We start from the raw sequence: 20,993 nt of genomic DNA, 5'->3' as shown, positions 1-20,993 counted from the left end.
CTGTTGGGGTTTTCATAAGCCTGTTGATTGGCTTAAAAAAGGTGGGGGAGTTTAATTAATAAGATAAATAAGTTGTGACTCGATAAGCTTTATTCAAAATATACTGATACATCCATAAAACAGTGGCTAACCTGTCAGAGGTCGGTAATGACCGTTCTATTTGTATTTTGCCTGCTTTTGAAAAAAGCCCGAAAAACATATTGCATTAAAACTAAAAATACATGATTTAAAATTTTGAATCTTACATTCAAATCAGTACGGATTCCAAAAGAAAAAAGTTCCGAACTACCATTACAGGATTTTGCTAATTGCATTAATAATGACCCTAATAATAAAAAACATATACTTGTACTGTTTATAGATAATTCTAATGTTTTTGACGCAATAAATCATTGCGAACTAATTGAAGCTAATATTTCTTTAAGTCATATCTCAGTGAAGAGAAACAGTTTGTAAGGGTAAATAATTCCATCTCAAACGGCATTAATGTACCACAGGGTGCTCACCTTGCTCCTTTGCTATTCAATCTGTTCATCAATGATATAAAAAATGCTTTTCTTACTTCATCAGTTTGGCTGTTTGCTGATGACACTAAAATTCTCGAACAGATTGACAGCCCTTCCGATTGTTCACTATTACATTATGATTTATTGTCTTTTAGCACCCGATGCTCATCCAACAATCTACATCTCACTTTGAGTAAATGCAAGGTTTTAAGTAAATGCTTTTTATTCCACAGTAATAAGAGCTTTTATATAATATAGAATTGAAGAGATAAGATTATGTAGATATATATATATATATGAACTTAACTATAAGCACCTGCTGACGAACTGCATTTTATGCAGTTCAGTAGGAATTGATAATTTGTATTCAAATTTCTATATGTTTTTTTATTAATAAAATAAAATAAACAAACAAAGAATTAGACTTAAACCACATACTTCAAATAAAGTCGCAGCCTTTGCAGTCAACCTCCCACCATTATCTATAGACCCTTATAATAATATTATTAGCTGATTATGGAAATAAAATTTAAATCTAGATTCATAATTAACTCTTCCATAAAAAAGTAATTTTACTATTGAGGTATTCGACGATACATTCAATAATTACATAATATACCTATGGTATATTGATTGATTTGGTGTTTATTTTGTAGAACTCCATATTTAAACTTGTAATTAGAAATCAAACAATGATTTGAGTCTACTGAACACTTTATTTTATTTTTACAAATATAAACATAAAAAAATAAAAACTTCGTGACAATTGTTTCGCCTTATTAGGGTATTTTCAAACGGATGACATTTCAAACGAATGACTCAAATCAGTGTTTGATTTCTAATTATAAGTTTTTATACCTATAGTCCTTAAAATGTAACATGATTAGAGTGATAGTTGTCAGAAAAAGTGACGGCATAACTTTGTAGCAACGTCAAAGGAGTTATTTATATTGACACACGAAAAATAATTTGTATCTGGCGTGTAAATTTATTTTTTCAATACAATTCTTGAAACATAAATCAACAATACATAAAATAAGCTTTAAAACTAAAAAAAAAAAAAAAACCTGATTATTAACGACGTTTTTACAAGGTTACATTATTTTACAAAAACGTTAGAGATGGGACAAATTGATCAATGTAAATTGATCGTATAAAAAAATAATTCATTTGATGTTGTTGATGAAAAAAGTATAAATGTCTAATTTTTTATGAATAATATCACTATCACTAATGAAATTAGTTTGGTAGCAGTCATTCTAATCAAGCTATACTTTAAGGAATAAAATATTAATTATTTACTTATTAATTGGAAATACATTTCTTTATCTTACAAAGTTAAAAAAAGTTCATTAGTTATATAACTGTTGATAAACTCAGCGAAAAAAAATTAAGTTGAAATCATGAAATTATAAGCGAGATATTACTACGTTCATTTTTCATAAATGAGATAAGGTTTTGAAGCTCGCCACTGTGTGTCCTCCTTCACTATTCAATACAACGATCACATCGTCGAGCGTTCGCCGCGGTCAACAAAACAGCGCACGTCTGACCGCAGACACAACAACTAGTAAGGTAATTCAGCAGCAAAGTTTCTTAGGAACGTATGCGCTAGAATATGCAAAGAAGAATAATTTTAGCAGTTATTTCTGCCAAAGGTGGAAGGAAGCTCTAAATACATAGAATGAGAATAGTCCAGAAACCGCATACGTGCATCAAAGTACTCACAAATGAGTAGTTTTACGTTTCGGCTATAAGGTACTCTAATTGTACAGAAAAATCAAATAAATCTAGATTTAAATTAACTCTATCATAAAAAAAGGAATTTTTATATTGAGGTCTTCAGCGATACTTTTAATAATAACAGAAGTCCCTAATATAAATTATTTATGTATTAATGGTAAATACATTTCTATAAATAAAGTTCTATAACTGTTAATAAGCTCAGCAAAAATAGATTATTAAGTATTACCGACTGATTCCAAGTTTATCGAGGTATTCATTTTTAGTAATTTCACAGTAAGAACTTTCTCACCAATGTGAATTAATGAATGATAAATTAAATCCCTTTTTTTGGAAAACGTGTTTCTACAATCTGAGCATGAGAATGGTTTCTCGTAGGTATGAGTTAAGAGGTGAGATTTCAAAAACCGCTTTTGAGAACATTTATATTGACACTCCGCGCATGAGTATGGTTTCTTACCGGTATGAATTAAAATGTGCGTTTTCAAATTATGTTTTTGAGAACATTTAAATTGGCACTCTGAGCACGAGAATGGTTTCTCGCCAGTATGAGTTAACACGTGCCTTTGGAAATTATTTCTTATTGAACATTTAAATTGGCAATCCGAGCATGAGAATTGTTTCTTCCTGGTGTGAGTTAACATGTGATTTTTTAAAGAACTCTTTCGAGAACATTTATATCGACACTTTGAGCAAGAATAAGGTTTCTCTCCGGAATGAGTTAACATATGTCTTTTAAAATTATGTCCCAGTGAACATTTAAATTTGCACTCTGAGCATGAGAATGGTTTCTCACCAGTATGAGTTAACATGTGAGATTTTAAATAACTCTTATCTGAACATTTATACTGACAATCCGAGCATGAGTATGGTTTTTCGCCGGAGTGAGTTAAAATGTGTGATTTCAAATGACATTTTTGTGAAAATTTTAATCGGCACTCTGAGCATGAGAATGGTTTCTCACCGCCGTGAGTTAACATGTGCGTTGTCAATTTACTCTTCTGTGGACATTTATATTGACACTCTGAACAGGTGAAATATTTCCGTCTCACTTGTAAACCTAAAATAAAAACAAAATAATGTATTGTAAATTTTACGAAAACAAAGCGAAAAAAGGTTTGTGTATTGCTAGAGTAAAACGAATTTGATTGAAAAATGGACGGAAAGGAATTTCCTTAGTTAAAATTACTTGGTCGGCCTCATGGTGAAGAGATTAGCGAGTTTGCCTACCATGCAGGGGTTTGAGTTCCAACATGGATTGTTTAAAATATTCCTTTTTAAAATTGTGTTTTTACACTACAACATTTTACAGTCCCTGTACCAGATGCCAGCAACTGAGACGTAAGACATTTTTGACAAACAACAGCTATGTTCTTAAATCGGTCAGCATATTAAATTTATTGTATTCATTTTACACGAACATAAAACAATCAGATCAAAACTATAAATATGTAGTTTCTTAGCAGGAAAGAGTTTTAGAAATTTTCCATACAAGATTTAAGTTACATAAACAATTTAACAGTTAGGACAAGCACTTAAAATACAATTATACAAAATTATTTTGCTACGTTTTTTTACTACATTTTTACTATGTTTTTACTTCATTTTTTACCATGATTTACTCAATTTTTTACTTTGTTTTTCACTTTGTCCTGTATTTTTATAACTGCTTCTATAAATTGATTACTGTTTTTTTTTTTTTTTTACTGTCTTAGAACGGAGTAAATAACCCTAGTTAGACAGTCAAAGCAACTTTACATAAATTATAATTTTGTGTATGTAATATAATGATAATAAATAAATAAATAAATAAAATAAAATAAAAATATACATCGAATATGAAACTTTACTCAAAATACATTCCTAAATAATAAATTAATATTGTATAACTGTATAGTAAATTAACTAGTAGGCAGTAATGTTATTGTTCATTTTTGCATAAAAATGTCTGCCTTAAAACAGGTTGTACCTAGTTAGGCAGACTAGACATGATCCAGAGAAATCTATTACCTAAGTGTAGTTGATAAAGTAATTGTTATTTTTGTTAATAAATCATGATTATTATCATATAAATCTTGTCAAAAACAAACGAAAAAATATTATATACAAGCATTATCGACAAAATGAAGGAAGAAGTTTGGCGTTGATATGAACATGTAGACTGAATGGACAGCGTAAAAACGGCTAAAAAGATTTACGGTGCTAATGTTGATGGATGCAGATATCCAGGAAGACCGAGAAAGACATGGAACGACTAAATTTAGCAAAAGCTTGAAGAAGGACATGACGAAAGTCGGAATAATCGGCGCACGTGCATGCGAAGATGAATGAGTGTAGAGTATGCGAATCTGTATGCAAATACAGAGTTAAATCCTCCCTGCCGACCATTCCGGGGAAACAGCGGCTTGTCACAGAACCTGTATAGGTTAGTCATAATTTATGACCGCGTGCCTATTACAAATCCACGGTTGTGACTTCCAAAAACTTCCATTCGAACAATTTATGCATAAAGAGTTAAATTCCTCTGCGAACCATCGTCCACAGTCAAAAGTATTACTTACTTGAAGCAATTTCCCGTTTGCGAGAGGAATCCAAACATTCTTGTTTAATGTCAGGATAATCCACATCAATCTCTGTGAAGATCATTATATCGCTGGTTATCCTAGGCCAGCTAGCACTGGTCCCCGGTTCAGCCTTCACGACAGTAACACCCGGCTCCTCGCTGCTGCGGGGCCGTGGCGCCCCTTCCCCGGCCTGGAGAATATCTCCTTCTACATCGCCAGTCCCCGGTTCAGCCTTAACATTCACCGAAGGGAATTCCATACTTTTTTATAACTAAACCTGAAATGAAGATCCTGGAAATTACGAAACTTATTTATAAAATCAATAAAATCATAATTTCTAGAGCGAGATTATATATATGTAACTTTTGAAATAATAAAGTTGCACATAAATAAGATGTTATATGATTCTATAATTAAAAAAGGTCGTTTCAACATCTTACGATGACAGTTGACCCACAGTTTAACTTTTATCCACAAGGAAACTCATGAAGGTTATTTATGTTTTAAAAAGAGACAAAGCTTTTGTAAATACGGAAGTCTCAGCATGTATAGAGCTTATGATCTGTCATAAGCTGTATCCAGTGTTCACTTATGTTTGTTTAGTCGTTACCATTATGCCAAGATATTTTATCCAAATGAACATTCAATGGAATTCAAGTTTATCAATCTGCTAGATTTATAAGATTTTGTGTTAAACCATTAATTCTATGAATTTAAAAGGTTAACACAGTAGAAATATAGGATTTCCTGTTGTTTTATTTAATTCTAAAGTTTATCTTTACTAGTAAAAGAATTTAGTTTAATCAGATTGCCTTGTAATATTATGTTGAGAGGAAGGAGTGTATAATAATGAAAAAGTACTTGATTAAAATTTCCATGTATGTTTTATAGTTTTGAACAAATAAAGGATAACAATCCTTATAATTAAACAAATATTAAACCTATGTCTTAAATTCATTCTTAAGATTACGGACTTAATAACTAAACTAAATACTACCCAAAACGATCTGGAGGCAGCAGCTTCCAGCTGCAAGGTGTAGCGTGGGTAGCTAAGGCGGCAGCATTCAGCTGCGGCGAGGGCGCACGGTTAGCGAGTAGGCGGACGTCTTGTCGACGACGCGCGAGGCTGCGTGTTGCAGGCGGAGTTGTTGTTTTGGGCGGCAGCATCCAGCTGCGGCGAGGGCGCACGGTTAGTGCGTAGGCGGACATCTTGTCGACGACGCGTTAGGCTGCGTGTTGCAGGCGGAGTTGTTGTTTGCGGCGGCAGCGTCCAGCTGCGGCGAGGACGCACGGTTAGCGCGTAGGCGGACATCTTGTCGACGACGCGTGAGGCTGCGTGTTGAAGGCGGAGTTGTTGTTTGCGGCGGCAGCGTCCAGTTGCGGCGAGGACGAACGGTTAGCGCGTAGGTGGACGTCTTGTCGACAACGCGTGAGGCTACGTGTTGCAGGTGGAGTTGTTGTTTGCGGCGGCAGCGTCCAGCAGCTGTGGCGAGGGCCCAGTTAACGTCGCAGTTAACGCGTGGGTGACATCGTGTTTGTCGGCACAACGTAGGCGGACGTCTGGGGACGACGCGTGGGGTACATCATCATGATGTGCGCTGATGAAGCGGCGTTCTTGAGGGGCGGCTAGGGGCGCGGAGATGGTTCTTTCGCTGGCGGTAGGCGGACGCCTTGGACATGGCTGCAGGCAGCCACGTGGTGAAAGGTGGCAGAATGGGCCAGGGAACTTCGAAGGTCCGGAGTTTGGAGATCAAACGAAGGGCTGGGACAAGTCCGAGTACTTGTCCCGCGACGAGTTTCGCGACTTTCTTCTCTGTGTGTTGACACCCGACTGATCACCGACTGATACTCAACAAAAAACTTCCCTCAACTAAAAAAACTTCCCTCAACTAAAAAAACTTTGGAGGTCCGGAGACCTGCCACTCAACTAAAAAAACTTAAGGGCTGTGGTCCTTTTTATAGACCACCCGATCGTGTCTGTCTCCTTTCCTCCTCACACATATAGCACAATAAGAATGTTGTATTTTTTCAACCCTTATTACTACACAAATCTTACATCTAAACGTATATCTAACAAAACTATGATAATAATTATAATTACCTTACACTAACTTAATTAAATCAACTTAAATACAAACATGGAGATTAAAATATAGTTTATTTATAATTTCGCCTCGTGGTTGGTGGTTGATAGAGGTTCCTGGACCGGAACCTGAAGCGTAAAGCTGATCGCCTTACCTTCAATGTAACAGGGGAATCACTTAACGAACTGATTCAGTGCTATATGCATCACCAAGTGCGGATAGAGAAATAAGGAAGAAAAAAGACTTACATGTCGAATAGAACGTCGGGTTCGATTCCCGGCAAGGAAGATGTGAAATACTGATTTGTAAATTTAATTCTACGCTGCAATGTTTTTATAGTTCCTTGATTGGAACCTGAAGCGTAAAACTGACCATCTTGCCTCCACACATATGAGTGACCGGAATATGTGTCGACCGCGTTAGTGCCCTATGCATCTTTCGGTATGCAGATAATCCGGGTAAAGTTTCTCACATTCCGGAGATGGGAAGTTTTACATTTTATGAAGGGTTGGATTAAGTCCGGGCCCTTGGAAGAATTTCGGGGTTTACTTCATTGTACGGAGTCGTGTTTTATTATGACCTCCGTTATATGTGCAAAAACCCAATTATTTAACCGTGGCGAGTTGCAAGGAATTTGCTTAAGCTTTCAAAATTTACCAAAACGCACGTGTATGATTATTATCATTGTCGGCATCCTAAGTTTAAAACCCAATTTTATTAGTTACTTATTTTTGCCAATGGTTTTATTCGTAAACTCCGCTTTGGTGTTTTTCCATACCTCAAGAGAAGCAAGGCATTATTTTGGTTTTGGTATTACGAACATCTTCATCTTCATTGACGACACGAAATACCAAGTGTCATATATTTCGATTGCTTTAAATTTTCAATAGTTTAGAGAGCACAATAATTAAATATGTTAAATAAGGGAATATGGAAGTCAAGGCATTTACAGGGCTTAGGGCTTATTAAACCAGCCAATGACAGGTCATAAGCCCTGTAAATGCCCTGACTTCCATATTCCCTTATTTAAGGTATTCTCCATCCCTGTTGTAATTTGTTAATCTTAATGACCCCCGAGGGGGTGAAATCCAGTCTTTTGTCTATGAACATTTGGACAAACTCAAATATTGTAATTAAATATTTTTTTTCTCAAGCCTGACTGCAATTAGAACTCCTGGCCTATTGCGGTGCTTGCTACAAACCAAATATACATTTGTTACTTACTTTTTGCGGTGATTTGTATTTTAAATCTTCGTTCGCTCGTCTAATAATATTGTAATTTGTGTATTTATTGTTCACTGGATAGAGACGCGTACCAGTTAGCGCTTGACGGAAGAACCACAGATAAAATGTAAAGTGATGGACAATCCACGAACTAACATAGAAATTTTGGCTACAGGTTAATTATTGGTATTTGACTAGGTAATCAGGTTTTTTCGTCCTATCGGAAACTAACCAGTTTCTGTTACTATTTTGTTTAGCAATTTATTTATGGCAAAATGGCTCATGATAGATTACTATACACATAAATCAGGGATGGGTTTAAAAACTAGAAGTATTTATTTTATTTTATTTGGGAAATCAACAGTTCTACATCCATATTTATAGTAAACAAACAGATATAGTGTATACACTCAGAACTAATAACAGATTTCCACAAAGTATACAAAGTTAGTAAAGAACATTTATTACATTTCAAATAAATACATATAAGTTTATACATATAAAAAAATTATTTTCATGTACTCGTAAATATTTTTCAATAATCAAAGATTTTTTAAATATTTTTTTTAAGTACAATAAATTAAAATGAATATGGGACTAACCTAATTGTTTTGAAATTTTACAGCCACATTTTTGTTTTATTTATTTTTAAACTATTCAAATAGATAAACAAATCCACAAGTACGTAAAAGGTTTATTGTTTAAACGTTGGAAGGCATACAACGTAATCAGTGACAGAAAAAAAAATACAAATCAAGTTCATTAAAATTTTAATTAATTAATCCTAATTTTAACTAAGACTTTACATTTTTTTTATACGCCTCCACTCGTTTGCGAGTGATTTTGGCTCTTAGAAACAAGAATAAGATATTTAAAGAATATACGCTTCAGTGAACGACAAAAAAAAACCCATACCCACGAAAAAATATAATATAATGTGAGGTAGTTAAAATCAGTATGAAAGAGTTATGTGACAATAAAATATTATTACCGTCTAAATTAAACGTAAACAAAACATGAAATTTTGGGCCAAAAGTAAAGAGGGACATTCAATTAGACTTATTATTTAAATTTGGCAAATAATATTTAACAAATTCAAATATTTTTATTATTTGTCCTTAAGAATTTAACCAAAAGTAAATAAGTATCCAAATCATTCTGGGCGCGTAAAAATTTTACGTTAAGAGGGAGCGTATTATATTCTTCACAAATATTTTGAAGGCATTCGCTTTTTTCGTAGAGGGGACAGTAAAAAAACAGATGATCTAAATGGCAATTATATAAGTTACCCATAATAATAAGAATACTGCCCTTCTTTGTGTATTGCCACTTTCGTTTAAAAGTCATTTTCCTTCTTGTAGACATTTTAAAACGGCTTGACAAATGTTCAAACTTTTATCGCGCCACCCTCAGCGCAGACTGTAGACTCAGCTCTGATTGTGTCTTGATAGTCATAAGTCGAGGAATACCTGTAATTTTGTAGGCTCATATTTTTATAATTTAAGTATGAATAAAATAAATACGCAGTAGTTGTTAAATATCGAGCCAATCCGTTAGGTCACTTAATAATTTTATACTCTATGATATTTTGACTGAGTGAACCATTTTGCCTAGTCTGTGATTTTATCTGTGGTGTTCATGTCAAGCACTAAGTGGCACGCGTCCATTATCCAGTGGACAATAAATACATAAATTACAATATTGTCGGAAGAATAAACTAAGATTTTACATACAAATATTTGCAAAAAGTAAGTACCAAATATACGTTTGCTTTGTAGCGAGCTCCACAACAGATCGGGAGTTCCAATTACAGAGGTTAATTACCGCCAGGCTTGAGAAAAGTCATATTTAGCCCATGTGATCTCACCGGGAATCGAACCCGGAACTCCCGTGCGTGAGGCCGTCTAGACGTGCCAGCTAGAGGTGGTAGTGGTTCATGAGCAGATGAGATGACAACCACCTTAGTCAGCGTTGCCAAACTTCGTCGGCTAAAACCGGTCGATTCGTTATCAGCCAGAAAGTTTCAGAAAAATCAATTTTGCCACTCTGTAGCTAAATCGCAAATAACTATTGACGCGATAATAATTTCTCACCATGGTTGTTTATCGTATTCGCGATCACAATGTACAACACCTAATATTAAATGTCAAAATATTTACGTTTCGCGACGTTTAATCCTGCTGCGCAATCACATATTTGAATTTCGCCGGTGTAAATATGGAAAATATTTCAAAACTGCTATTTTCATTTATTTATTTATTATTTTCTACGCTATTTATTGCATTCAACCGGTGGTTGACCAGCCAAATGTCAAGAAAAGCAGTCGCCATAGTAATTGTAATTTAACTTTCACTTTCTTGTATTAGATACTCCTTACTACTTTGCAAATGCAATATATTGTATTCTTTTTTTGGATAAACGCCGATTTTTCGCCAGTGAACTGTATTTGTTTACGAGCAAAACAAAAAACAAACCGACACTAGCGTTGGCTTATGACTGCGATAACTTAGGCATGTTCATTATTGTTCATTGTGATCGTTCAAATGCTTAGCAATTTTTTCAAGCACGTCGATAGTTATCTGTGATTGAGCTACTGCTCTAAAAACTGTTTTTTTTTCGAAAGTTTTGCATGTCACAAACAGTTCAAAAGCCGTCATGCCCAAGCAATCGGGAAAGTGACATAAAAACAGCTAATTTTTCCGAATGTTTATAAACCTGTAGAATTACCATCAAATTCGGTAGATCGATAGATTACTCCCAAAATCGGTAGAGTCGGCAAGGCAATAAAAGTTACATCTTATTATTACTATTGTAGGGTCCATAGTCCATAGTCGATGACACACACGTGTTAAATTAGTTCACCTAAAAGAGACTAATGACCGACGATGCAATGTCATCATTTTCAATCGAATCCCATATATTCGTAAAATGCAACTCTGAGTATTTCACATGAAATCGGAGGGCACCGTTCTACAGTACATTCACACCGTCCCTACCATGAAGAAATATACTACAAAGGAACATCGTCTATAAAGAGACCACAGGACGCAGCCAAAATCAGTCAGTCAGCTCGTTCAGCCTGCCCAACAAAGTCAGTCAGTCAGTTCAGTTCACGTCAGACCAGCTCGACGACATCACACAGTTCAAGTGCAGTCTATTCAACTCATCATCTCCATTACTCACGCGTTCCTCAAAAAAAATTTGTCGTATCTTATTCGCCATGTAATAAATACGCATTAAGCACCAACCTCGTGTCTTCTCTGTCAATCTCTAACTGGGGTAGGAACTCCAACCAAACCCCCAGCGACATTTATCCTACACTATTTAGGAATAAAGCTTTCAAGTGATATTATTCGAGAAATAAATATAAGCTGCATAGGATTCCTTAATAAATTACCTTATGATATTCAGGCCTCGTTAACTACGGAATGGAAGAATATTGTCAAGCACAGACTGCGGTGCCAAAGGAGGTTATTATAGAGTGCCAGACAATACAGCTCGGCAGTAGATTCGCGGTTTCGTATTTCGTTTAATTTGACGATGAGTATTGTATTTTTTTATTTTATTTATTAATTGTTGTTTGAATTTACTGATTGATGAATTGGATTAAAAAAAAACTAAGATATTGACGTTTCCGGAAGATTGAAGGAATCGTATGCAAATAAAAAAAAATACAGAAAATTATTTGAAATCGCTGTGGTGGTTGACATAATATTAAACAAACACAAACAAACCATCAAGCCGTTTAAATTACATAAATAATGTTGAAAGAGTCCAACGAAAATTTTTAAGATTCATTAATTTTAAACTGCATATTCATATAGATAAATAAACTACATGCTTTGTTAAAATTTTGAATTTACCTGCTCTGGAGGATTGCAGGAAAATAACTGACCTAATATTTTAAAATAAAATCATTAATTCTAAATTCGATTTTGTGAACTCCTGGATTAAATATTAATATACCAATACGTAGAACTAGACAAAACAGTGTATATTATTGTCACCCTTCTCAAACTAACCATCTTTGTCACTCACCTATACCGCGTATACACAGACATTTTTAACTCGAGTTTCTGTGAATTCAAATCATCTCTTTGTAAATATTTGCTGATGTTCTATAGTAACGATTAACGATTTATTTGCAAAAGCTACTTATTTCAATGATCTGGTGCTTATTAATTTTATATTTTCTATATCTTTTGTATGCTGACAAACATACATGTATATATATATACACATATTTCTTGTTATTTTTCTTTTTCTTTTTATACCTGTTTTAATATTGTTTTTTATTTTTTTAATTTTTGTATATCTAGTTAACTCATTATATTATTATATTTTATATTGTAAAAGGCGCTTGTGCCGTATTATAAATAAATAAGTAAATAAAATAAATAAGTATTTAAATAAAATAAATAAGTGTTTATTTTTTTACAAAAGATGACGTAACATTTTTTCTTTATTTTGTAATTTGTGATTTAATTTTTTATGTTCATAATTCGAATAATTTTCAGAATATCGAACTGCAGAATCAATGATCAAAATTATGAAAATCGCTTCAGTAAATATTAAGGCTGAACCGGGGACTAGCAACATAGAAGGAGATTTTCACTATATTGGGGAAGCGTTATTACCTTGCAAAATCGAAGAACCGGCTATTGCTACCGTGAAGGATGAACCGGAGACTAGCGATATAGGAGATATTCTCCATATTAAAGAGGAGGTGTCATGGCCTTGCAAAACCGAGGAGCCAGGTGTCGCTACCTTGAAAGCTGAACCGGGAACTAGCGATATTGGAGGAAATGGTCTCCATACTGAAGAAGAGGCGTCATTGCCTTGCAGAAGCGACAAACCAGGTGTCGCTATCGTAAAGGCTGAACCGGGGACCAGCACTGACCGGCCTAGGATAACCAGTGATATAATAATATTCACAGAGATAGATGTCGACTACCCTGACATCAAACAAGAATGTTTGGATTCCGCTCGTCACGATGAAATCGCATCAAGTAAGTGATACTCCCTTCCACGTTTTCTGCTCTGAGATTCCGTCTGTGAACTTTGAAATTGTTTGATTGTTGACAATATAAAAATAAAATAAATAATTTAATAAAATATTGCATCGTTGGAAGTTTCCGGAAGTCACAGCCTTGGATTTTCATGAGCTATGACGTATCTATAAGACTGACAATATGCGTTCTATTATTTATTTATTTAACATTTTGTGTACAATATAAACGACATACTTTTTGAAAAACTTTGGAGTATTGGAATCCTTAATAAGGAATTGGAACTGTTTCAAAGTTACATGAAAAACAGAAAGCAAATAGTAAAGATTAGTAACAAATCTAGCGACGAAACCAAAATTTCATTTGGCGTCCCTCAAGGAACATACTTGGACCAATTCCGTTTCTTATCTATATAAATTATACTAAATGTTATTAAATATTTGTATTTAACCACTTACCGACCTTTCTTTGTCTACCGGTTTCGAGACGTACCCGTCTCTTCGTCAGGACACCAATTGAACCAACATGCAAAACCACTGCACACCTTCACCATAGTTTTTGCACAAAAATATAAAACCAACACGACATGCATTTTAATAAGCACATGCACTGATAAGGACAAACATGCACTAATTAAATTATGAAAATATTGTGTTGTTTGAGAATTAATGAAATTAGTAGAGGAGATGGAGGGAGGGGGTAAGCTTAATAGGTTTAATAGGGTGACCATTACAGTGGAACATCGTATAAATGACTATATTGGAAGTTTGTTTGATTATTGATCAAAGGAACATTATTTTTTACAGCTTTCCTAATGTGAAATATTTCCATATTATTTACTTTTAATATTTATTTATTTATTTTTGCACCACAATAGGCCAGGGGGCCCAATTACAGTGGTGAATTACATCACAGAACACCCAGGCTTGAGAAAAATCACATTTTTATTTTCCGTGTTCTCACCGGGAATCGAACCCGGAACCTTCCGTGCATGAGTCAAGCGTCTTGACCACTACACCACGGAGGCCGCCAATCCTTCATTATTTGTATGTAAGATTTTAACTCCTGAGTTTTTATTAAAGTCATGATTTAAATTGATTAGGTGATTTGCGAATTCAAATAAATTATCTCGTAAAAAAATATATTACGCAATAAGTCAATCAGTTATGGAATAATTGGATGGGGATGTGCAAATGATACATTGCTCAAACAAATAATCATTGCACAAAAAGCTTTAATAAAAATTATCTTAAGAGTACCAATTAGAACTAGCTCTCTCGGTATATTCGGAAGACTTAATGTTACATATGTAAAAAGACTTGATGTAAAAGCTCTGTTACTTTATTAACGAATGCGATTTTCAACAATGTATAAAATGTCAGTTAACATTATTTTAGCATTTCCGAAAATACTAAAAAAAAATGTGAAGAAAGTCTCCTAATTGTTTAGTATATGCATTTTCGTCGAATGCAATCCTGATGATGGATAAAACATTTACCCTCCTAACTTGTTTCCTGCATATTAAATTGAATTAGCTATAAACCTGCTCCTGGCAAAGATGTACATTTCGCTGAAAACCAAACGTAAATCGGTCCAGTAGTTATTCAGTCCTTCGAGGACACAAATGCGAACATTGCCTTTTATATATATAGACAGACGATATTGAAATACTGTGTCTCTGGCGGTATTCATATTTATGTAGTCTCAATTTGATCATTGAATTTTGCAAAGTGTAAAAAAATAAATATTAGTTTCACTTCATAACCTCCAGGAAGTTATAGCGTATCGTATAATTGATTTCATGAGAAATAGGGATTGCCCTGAACTATTATCTGTCATCAACTTCTGGGTGCCTGAAAGAATGACTAGACAGGTGTCGCCGTTTTGTAGCAACAATTCACGGACAGTGTATACTTGTAATGCCGTATTAAACAGACTTCATGAACTCGGCAATAGTTATTCCCACGTATCGGATATATTTAGTGTAGGGTATTGTTCCCATAGAACAAACCTTTTGAACTTTTTCAAAGATGGGGAATGGTAATTATATTTATTTATTTATGCATTACATAATATATACAATTTTTTGTTCACTTTGCCCAGCTGTATAAAACAGTACTCATGATTATCTTGTTATGTTACTTTAAAATATTTTATTATTTAATTTGTTTTTTAAATTTATTCTTGAATTGTTTATACCTTCTACTATGTTGTATAATTTTTAAGTTATTTTTTTAAAAATAAATCTTGTATAATTTTTAGGTTTAATTGTTTTTATAAATCTTGGGTAAAATGAAATTTATAATTTAAAAAAAATATATATCAAACTAAATATGTTAGTGTTATAAATTTTTGTAAAAGGCAGATTTGCTGTTTATGTTAATAAAATAAAAAAGATAAATAGTTCGTAAAGCATAAATTTATAATAGAAATATTGATATTATTAGATTATTATAATACTCAAATAACATTAAACTTAATTTTGTTTCAGGTTTACAAGCAAGACAGAAATATAGAGAGTGTCAATATAAATGTCCAAATAATAGCACAGCAACAACGCGTGTGTTAGCTCATACTAGTGAGAAACGATTCTCATGCTCAGAGTGTCATTTTAGATTTTCATATAAATGTTATTTGAAAAAACACATGCGTACTCATACAAGAGAGAAACCAGTCCAATGCTCAGAGTGCCTATTCAAATGTTCGCGAAAGAGTCGTTTGAAATTACACATGTTAACTCATACCGGCGAAAAACTATTCTCATGCTCAGTGTGCCAATTTAAATGTTCTCACAAATATACTTTTGAATCGCACTTGTTAACTCATACCGGTGAGAAACCATTTTCATGCCCCGAGTGCCAATATAAATGTATTAGAAAAAGTCAGTTGAGGACACACATTAGAACTCATACCGGTGAGAAACCGTACGCATGCTCAGAGTGCCAATTTAAAAGTTCATACAAGAATGCTTTAAAATACCATGTGTCAACTCATTCCGGGGAGAAATTATTATCATGCTCGGTGTGCCAATTTAAATGTTCTCATAAAAATTCTTTAAAATCGCACTTCTTAATTCATGCCGATGAGAAACCATTTTCATGCTCAGAGTGCCAGTATAAATCTTCAAGAAAAAGTCAGTTGAGGGCACACATAAGAACTCATACCGGTGAGAAACCATTCCCATGCTCAGAGTGCCAATTTAAAAGTGCGCATAAACAAACTTTAAAATATCACATGCTTACTCATTCCGGCGAGCAACCATTCTCATGCTCGGTGTGCCAGTTAAAATGTTCTCATAAGGCTATTTTAAAATCACATATGTTAATTCATACCGGTGAGAAACCATTCTCATGCTCAGAGTGCCAATATAAATGTTTAAGAAAAAGCCATTTGCAGTCACACTTGTTAACTCATACCGGTGAGAAACCATTTTCATGCTCAGAGTGCCAATATAAATGTTTACGAAAAAGTCAGTTGAAGTCACACATGCTAACTCATACCGTTTAGAAACCGTTCTCATGCTTATTTTGCATTTCATTATTTACAAATAATGAAATACCGGAATTGCTGAGCACAGATTTTCTAATTGATACACAAAATATATATTTTTAAAACATGTTATTCTACAAGCGTTTAGTTTAAGTTTCAGATAAGAATAAGTATTAGTGTAGCATAAGAATTAGTGAAGTGTCAGTGTAGCATAAATATTAATGTAGTGTAAGTGTAGCATTAGTACTAGTGCACCAAAAGTATTAGTGTTGTGTAAGTGGTAATATTGCATATATTAATGATGAAAAAATTGTGAGAAAGTGGTAACATGTGAATGCATATCCCCATCCTCAAATATAGATATGGTCGTCCTATATAAGAAAATACTAGTCATTCATACTTTTAATTGCATTAGCACTATTATGACAAACAAGCATATCCCATCCGTGCATCGTCAGCTTCTCTAGAAATGGATATGGTCTTCATACTTAATTACTAATCTATTTTATGTACTAGGCGGGCAAAATTACCTCCATGTTCGTACATGTTTGCCCGCAACCATTATTTGTTGAACTGTAGCTCATATGGCGTTTTTGTTTTAAAACTACTGTGTTGAATTATTGATTCTAGGGCAAAATTGTCGTTTGAGCTTATTTTCAGTGGCTAACTAATAAAATATTCCTCCAAAAACAATTAGGCAAATTTACCCGCCAACTCTATTTGTTTTCATACAAGCAATTTATCGGCCTTAGAGTTGTCAAAATCTGGTTGATAACTTTAAAAAAATTGATAAATCCTGTTTATTTAAAGAAATGTTTTTTTTAAGTACATATACCATTAATCCTAGTCTTACCTAAATGTAATTACCTAAATGACAATTTTTAATATTAGGTAGGTACACACCTTTTTCGAAATGGCAAATACTTATACCTTTGTTGTGAGAAATAATAACTGTTTCAGGCATATATTAAATGAACAACTGAGAAGGTTAAAACCAGACATCAATTTTTTTTAAAATTATATAAATTATTTCGGAATCTAAGTCCATAGCTACGAAAGTGAAAAGATATCGTTTGAGGGTGGATAATAATGAAGGCTGGCTAACTCCCGATGTAATGGAAATGATCAAATATAGAAACAAATTGTATACCAATATAAGGAATATAAAAACACATTATCAAATGAATTAAGGCAAAGAAGAATTAAATTTAATTATCCACAATTATGATGATACTTATATAAATCTAAAATACCTAATGCGTACAAAACCTTCACACTAGTTTTAATTTAATTTAAACTAATTATGAAAATAAGAAAGTCCTAACACATTTTTTCGTTTAAGCATAAATGACAACCCAGAGGCTCGACTTATGCGGGTTTATTTGCCCATCGTTGTAATTCTTGATTTGAGCTACTGACAGCACATAATATAAAAAGGAAATGATCTAAAAACCTTTGTCTATATCATCTAAACCTCCTTTAGGGGGGGTTTTGAAATCATCAACAAGAAAAACTTACCCATGTCTTTGCCATCGAGCAGTATATCAAAAAACAAGTCGTAATTGGCCCGCAACAAATTACACGCGCTTTTTGACAGGTTCTGACAAGCCACTGAGTAAAGTTAGTGACAAAAGCTTCTGAGTGGAGTTAGTGACATAAATCTACTTTCCTCCTTAATGTAACAAATTTACCGAATTCAAATGGAAATATACTTTTTTAAAGGTTGAGCATAGATTAGACTCTTTGGGCAAAATATCCATTAAGGGCAAAATTGGATGGTTTCGCGGTAGTTAGCATGCATTGGTTTAAAATCAGTATTGCATAATCTCCTGACTGTCAAACCAAATCATCGAAAGGATCGAGAGTTTCAAATACCAGAGATTATAGGTGATAGAAAATAGCAGCTTTCAAAGAGAACCGGCTTGGGGTTGTAGGTGCCACATTCAACAGTATGAAGGCTGTCTGAAGATCGGATATATACTCAGTGAAAACCAAATACCACCTTTATCCTAACCTATATATAACACCTATTCTCCTCTACGGATGCTAACCGTGGCACCTCACCAGGGCCCGAAACGGCATAATTTGAGTTTTGAGAATAGATGTCTCAGAAGAATATCAGGTGTGCGGTACTTTGACTTTGTGAGGAATGAAATAATAAGAGAACGGATGCAGACAACTCCGGTGACAGCTGCCATCAAGCAGAGGTAATGCGGTTGGCTGGGCCATATACTTCGGATGCCTCCTGAGAGCCTTAACCACGCTCGCCTACTTTATGAGGCATCAGGTTCTCAACGTCCTGAACGTCCACTGCTGGCTGTTCGTCGGCAGTTTCTGTCAGAACTTCGGGACGAGAACCTGACTTTGGGAGGACGTAGAGGAGGTGGCAGCTGATAGAGATGCATAGAGGCTCTTTGTAGACACCATATTTTCCAACTAGGGAGTGGAATAACTGATCTATAAATATACATATTATATATTCTAATAAAAAATTGAGTGTATGAGGTTACTTTAAAATATGCTTTTTATTGTATCTAAAATTTATAAATAAAAGAAAAAATGTTAACGCCGAAATCATTCATTCAGTTGAAATCATCCTTAAATAAAATATTATTGTAGGAAGGTATTGTAAATAATATTGTCTAGCACCGAAAAACCTCAATAAATAATATTATGTATGCTATTAGGCTAATTAGTTCAATAAGTAGCTTTATATTAATTCATATGAAGAAATGATGGAATTGTTTTATATTGTATGAAGTGTATAAACAGTCATGCCTAAGGGAAAAGTGGAAGGTACGCACATCACGACGAGTAGCAAGGACTGAAGAAAAGTTAGAGAAAGGAGAAACCACTAGAAAACCTAACTAGAAAAGGTGTTGGTCCAACATGATTTAACCGACGATGATTGGAAGATCCCATCAGTAAGGGAGGCCCAGAGTCCAGCAGAGAGAGTGTGGAAGAATTTCGGATAAAATACGCTACATCAGTGTTTACAGATATTCACGATGTAAGATTCAAAGAGGTCGCGACGTTAGATATATTCGAAATGTAATCTCTCAATTCGCCAGTTTGAGTCGTAGGTCACGAGTAAAACTCGCTAAATTCGCCAACCGCGATCAATCACACTAAGTCCGCTAGCTCAGAGCGGCACACTGCCGTACGCCACGGTACACCACCGTAATTCCAACCCACTCAAGCCGCGAGTAAACACCTGCCCGATTAACCATAATAATAACTAAAATTCACGCCGCGTTCGAAAACGTTTAAGAAGATCTTCCAGGACCACGTCGAGTCCTTCAGCCGCCGCTCTTTGTTCCCGAAGTCTCGGATCAGCTGCAGCTTCGGGGTCCAGTCGACAGAGCCTGTCGAAGACGCATCGAGCTGCTACACGTCGCAGCGCCGCGACGCTCACCTCCGTCACACACTCTTCGTCAAGTTATTTTAAAGTTTATCTTTAAGATTATTTCTACCTTTCTTTTCATTACTATTTGTATAAGTTCCAAATTTCTAGCCCACGTTCAAATTCAAATTACGAGCAACTTGTAACTCTTTTTTATTTTAATTCTCTGATAAAACGCCGCATTGTTTTCAATATAAAATTTCTGTATAAAATATTAAACTACAAAGTAAATACCAACCTCCTAAATAAAATACAAATAAATGCGGGATTGAGAATACTCAGACATCGGGAAATATTTAAACTGCCTTTGTTTTCAAATAATGCTACATACCACACACCTATGGCCCGCATGTGTCGGGAATATAATATATACTGCCGAAACAATAAAATTGTAATTTTTCATAATACTCTCTCAGCTTTTGCGAATAATCTTTTGGGAATAAATTTTATTTAATAAGTACACACGTACAACATATTTTTTATTTCATTGTATCCTGTATAAAAAAAATATTCAAAAATATGTATTAAATCTTAATATATAAATCTATTTTGTGTAATTCTATAATTGAATATATATATGCATGTAAAATTGTATCGACGAATGCTTTTAAATTGTATGTTTTCTGGTATGTATCTTTGTTGAATTACCTAATAAAATAAAATGAAATAAATAAAATAAGTTAATTAAGTTTTATGTATTCTAATATATTTTATTCTTTCACGAAGCCAGAAGTTAATTCTTTACCCCTCCCCCCCCTTGTAGTAAATTGACTGACAAAAGACAAAAAGGAAAGTAACATGTTAATTTTTGTATTTTATTTTTAAAAAAATATTTATTTATTGTACAAAGTGAGTACAAAGTAAGCTTTTGTCAAGTTTTATCACCGTTTTCGTTTTGTGCCGTTGCATTATGTGCACTTGCTAAACTTACTACTGCAATGCTTACGAACTTACTAATTAAACTTACAAAA

General features: G+C 34.1%; 1 protein-coding gene and 1 long non-coding RNA gene across 2 annotated transcripts; one reads left to right on the top strand and one right to left on the bottom strand.

Annotated features, from left to right (window-relative positions):
• Positions 1–1,591: 1,591 nt before the first annotated feature.
• On the bottom strand, positions 1,592–8,228 carry LOC148270767 (uncharacterized). Its single transcript, XM_088242214.1, has 3 exons — positions 8,122–8,228; positions 4,811–5,104; positions 1,592–3,309 (listed from the first exon to the last, which is right to left on the bottom strand). Exons 2-3 carry the CDS (start codon positions 5,070–5,072, stop codon positions 2,468–2,470), a joined length of 1,104 nt encoding a protein of 367 aa, XP_088098340.1. The 5' UTR covers positions 5,073–5,104; positions 8,122–8,228; the 3' UTR covers positions 1,592–2,467.
• Positions 8,229–9,734: 1,506 nt separating this feature from the next.
• On the top strand, positions 9,735–17,432 carry LOC148270766 (uncharacterized). The gene is made up of 3 exons (XR_015825290.1): positions 9,735–9,869; positions 12,639–13,130; positions 15,622–17,432. It is a non-coding gene; the product is annotated as an uncharacterized LOC148270766 (long non-coding RNA).
• Positions 17,433–20,993: the final 3,561 nt, after the last annotated feature.

Source organism: Micrasema longulum, unplaced genomic scaffold, assembly GCF_059751315.1.
Source record: "Micrasema longulum isolate JH-2025_06_02 unplaced genomic scaffold, ASM5975131v1 h1tg003426l, whole genome shotgun sequence".
Taxonomy (NCBI): Eukaryota; Metazoa; Arthropoda; class Insecta; order Trichoptera; family Brachycentridae; genus Micrasema; species Micrasema longulum.
This window is presented reverse-complemented; position numbering and strand designations above follow the sequence as displayed.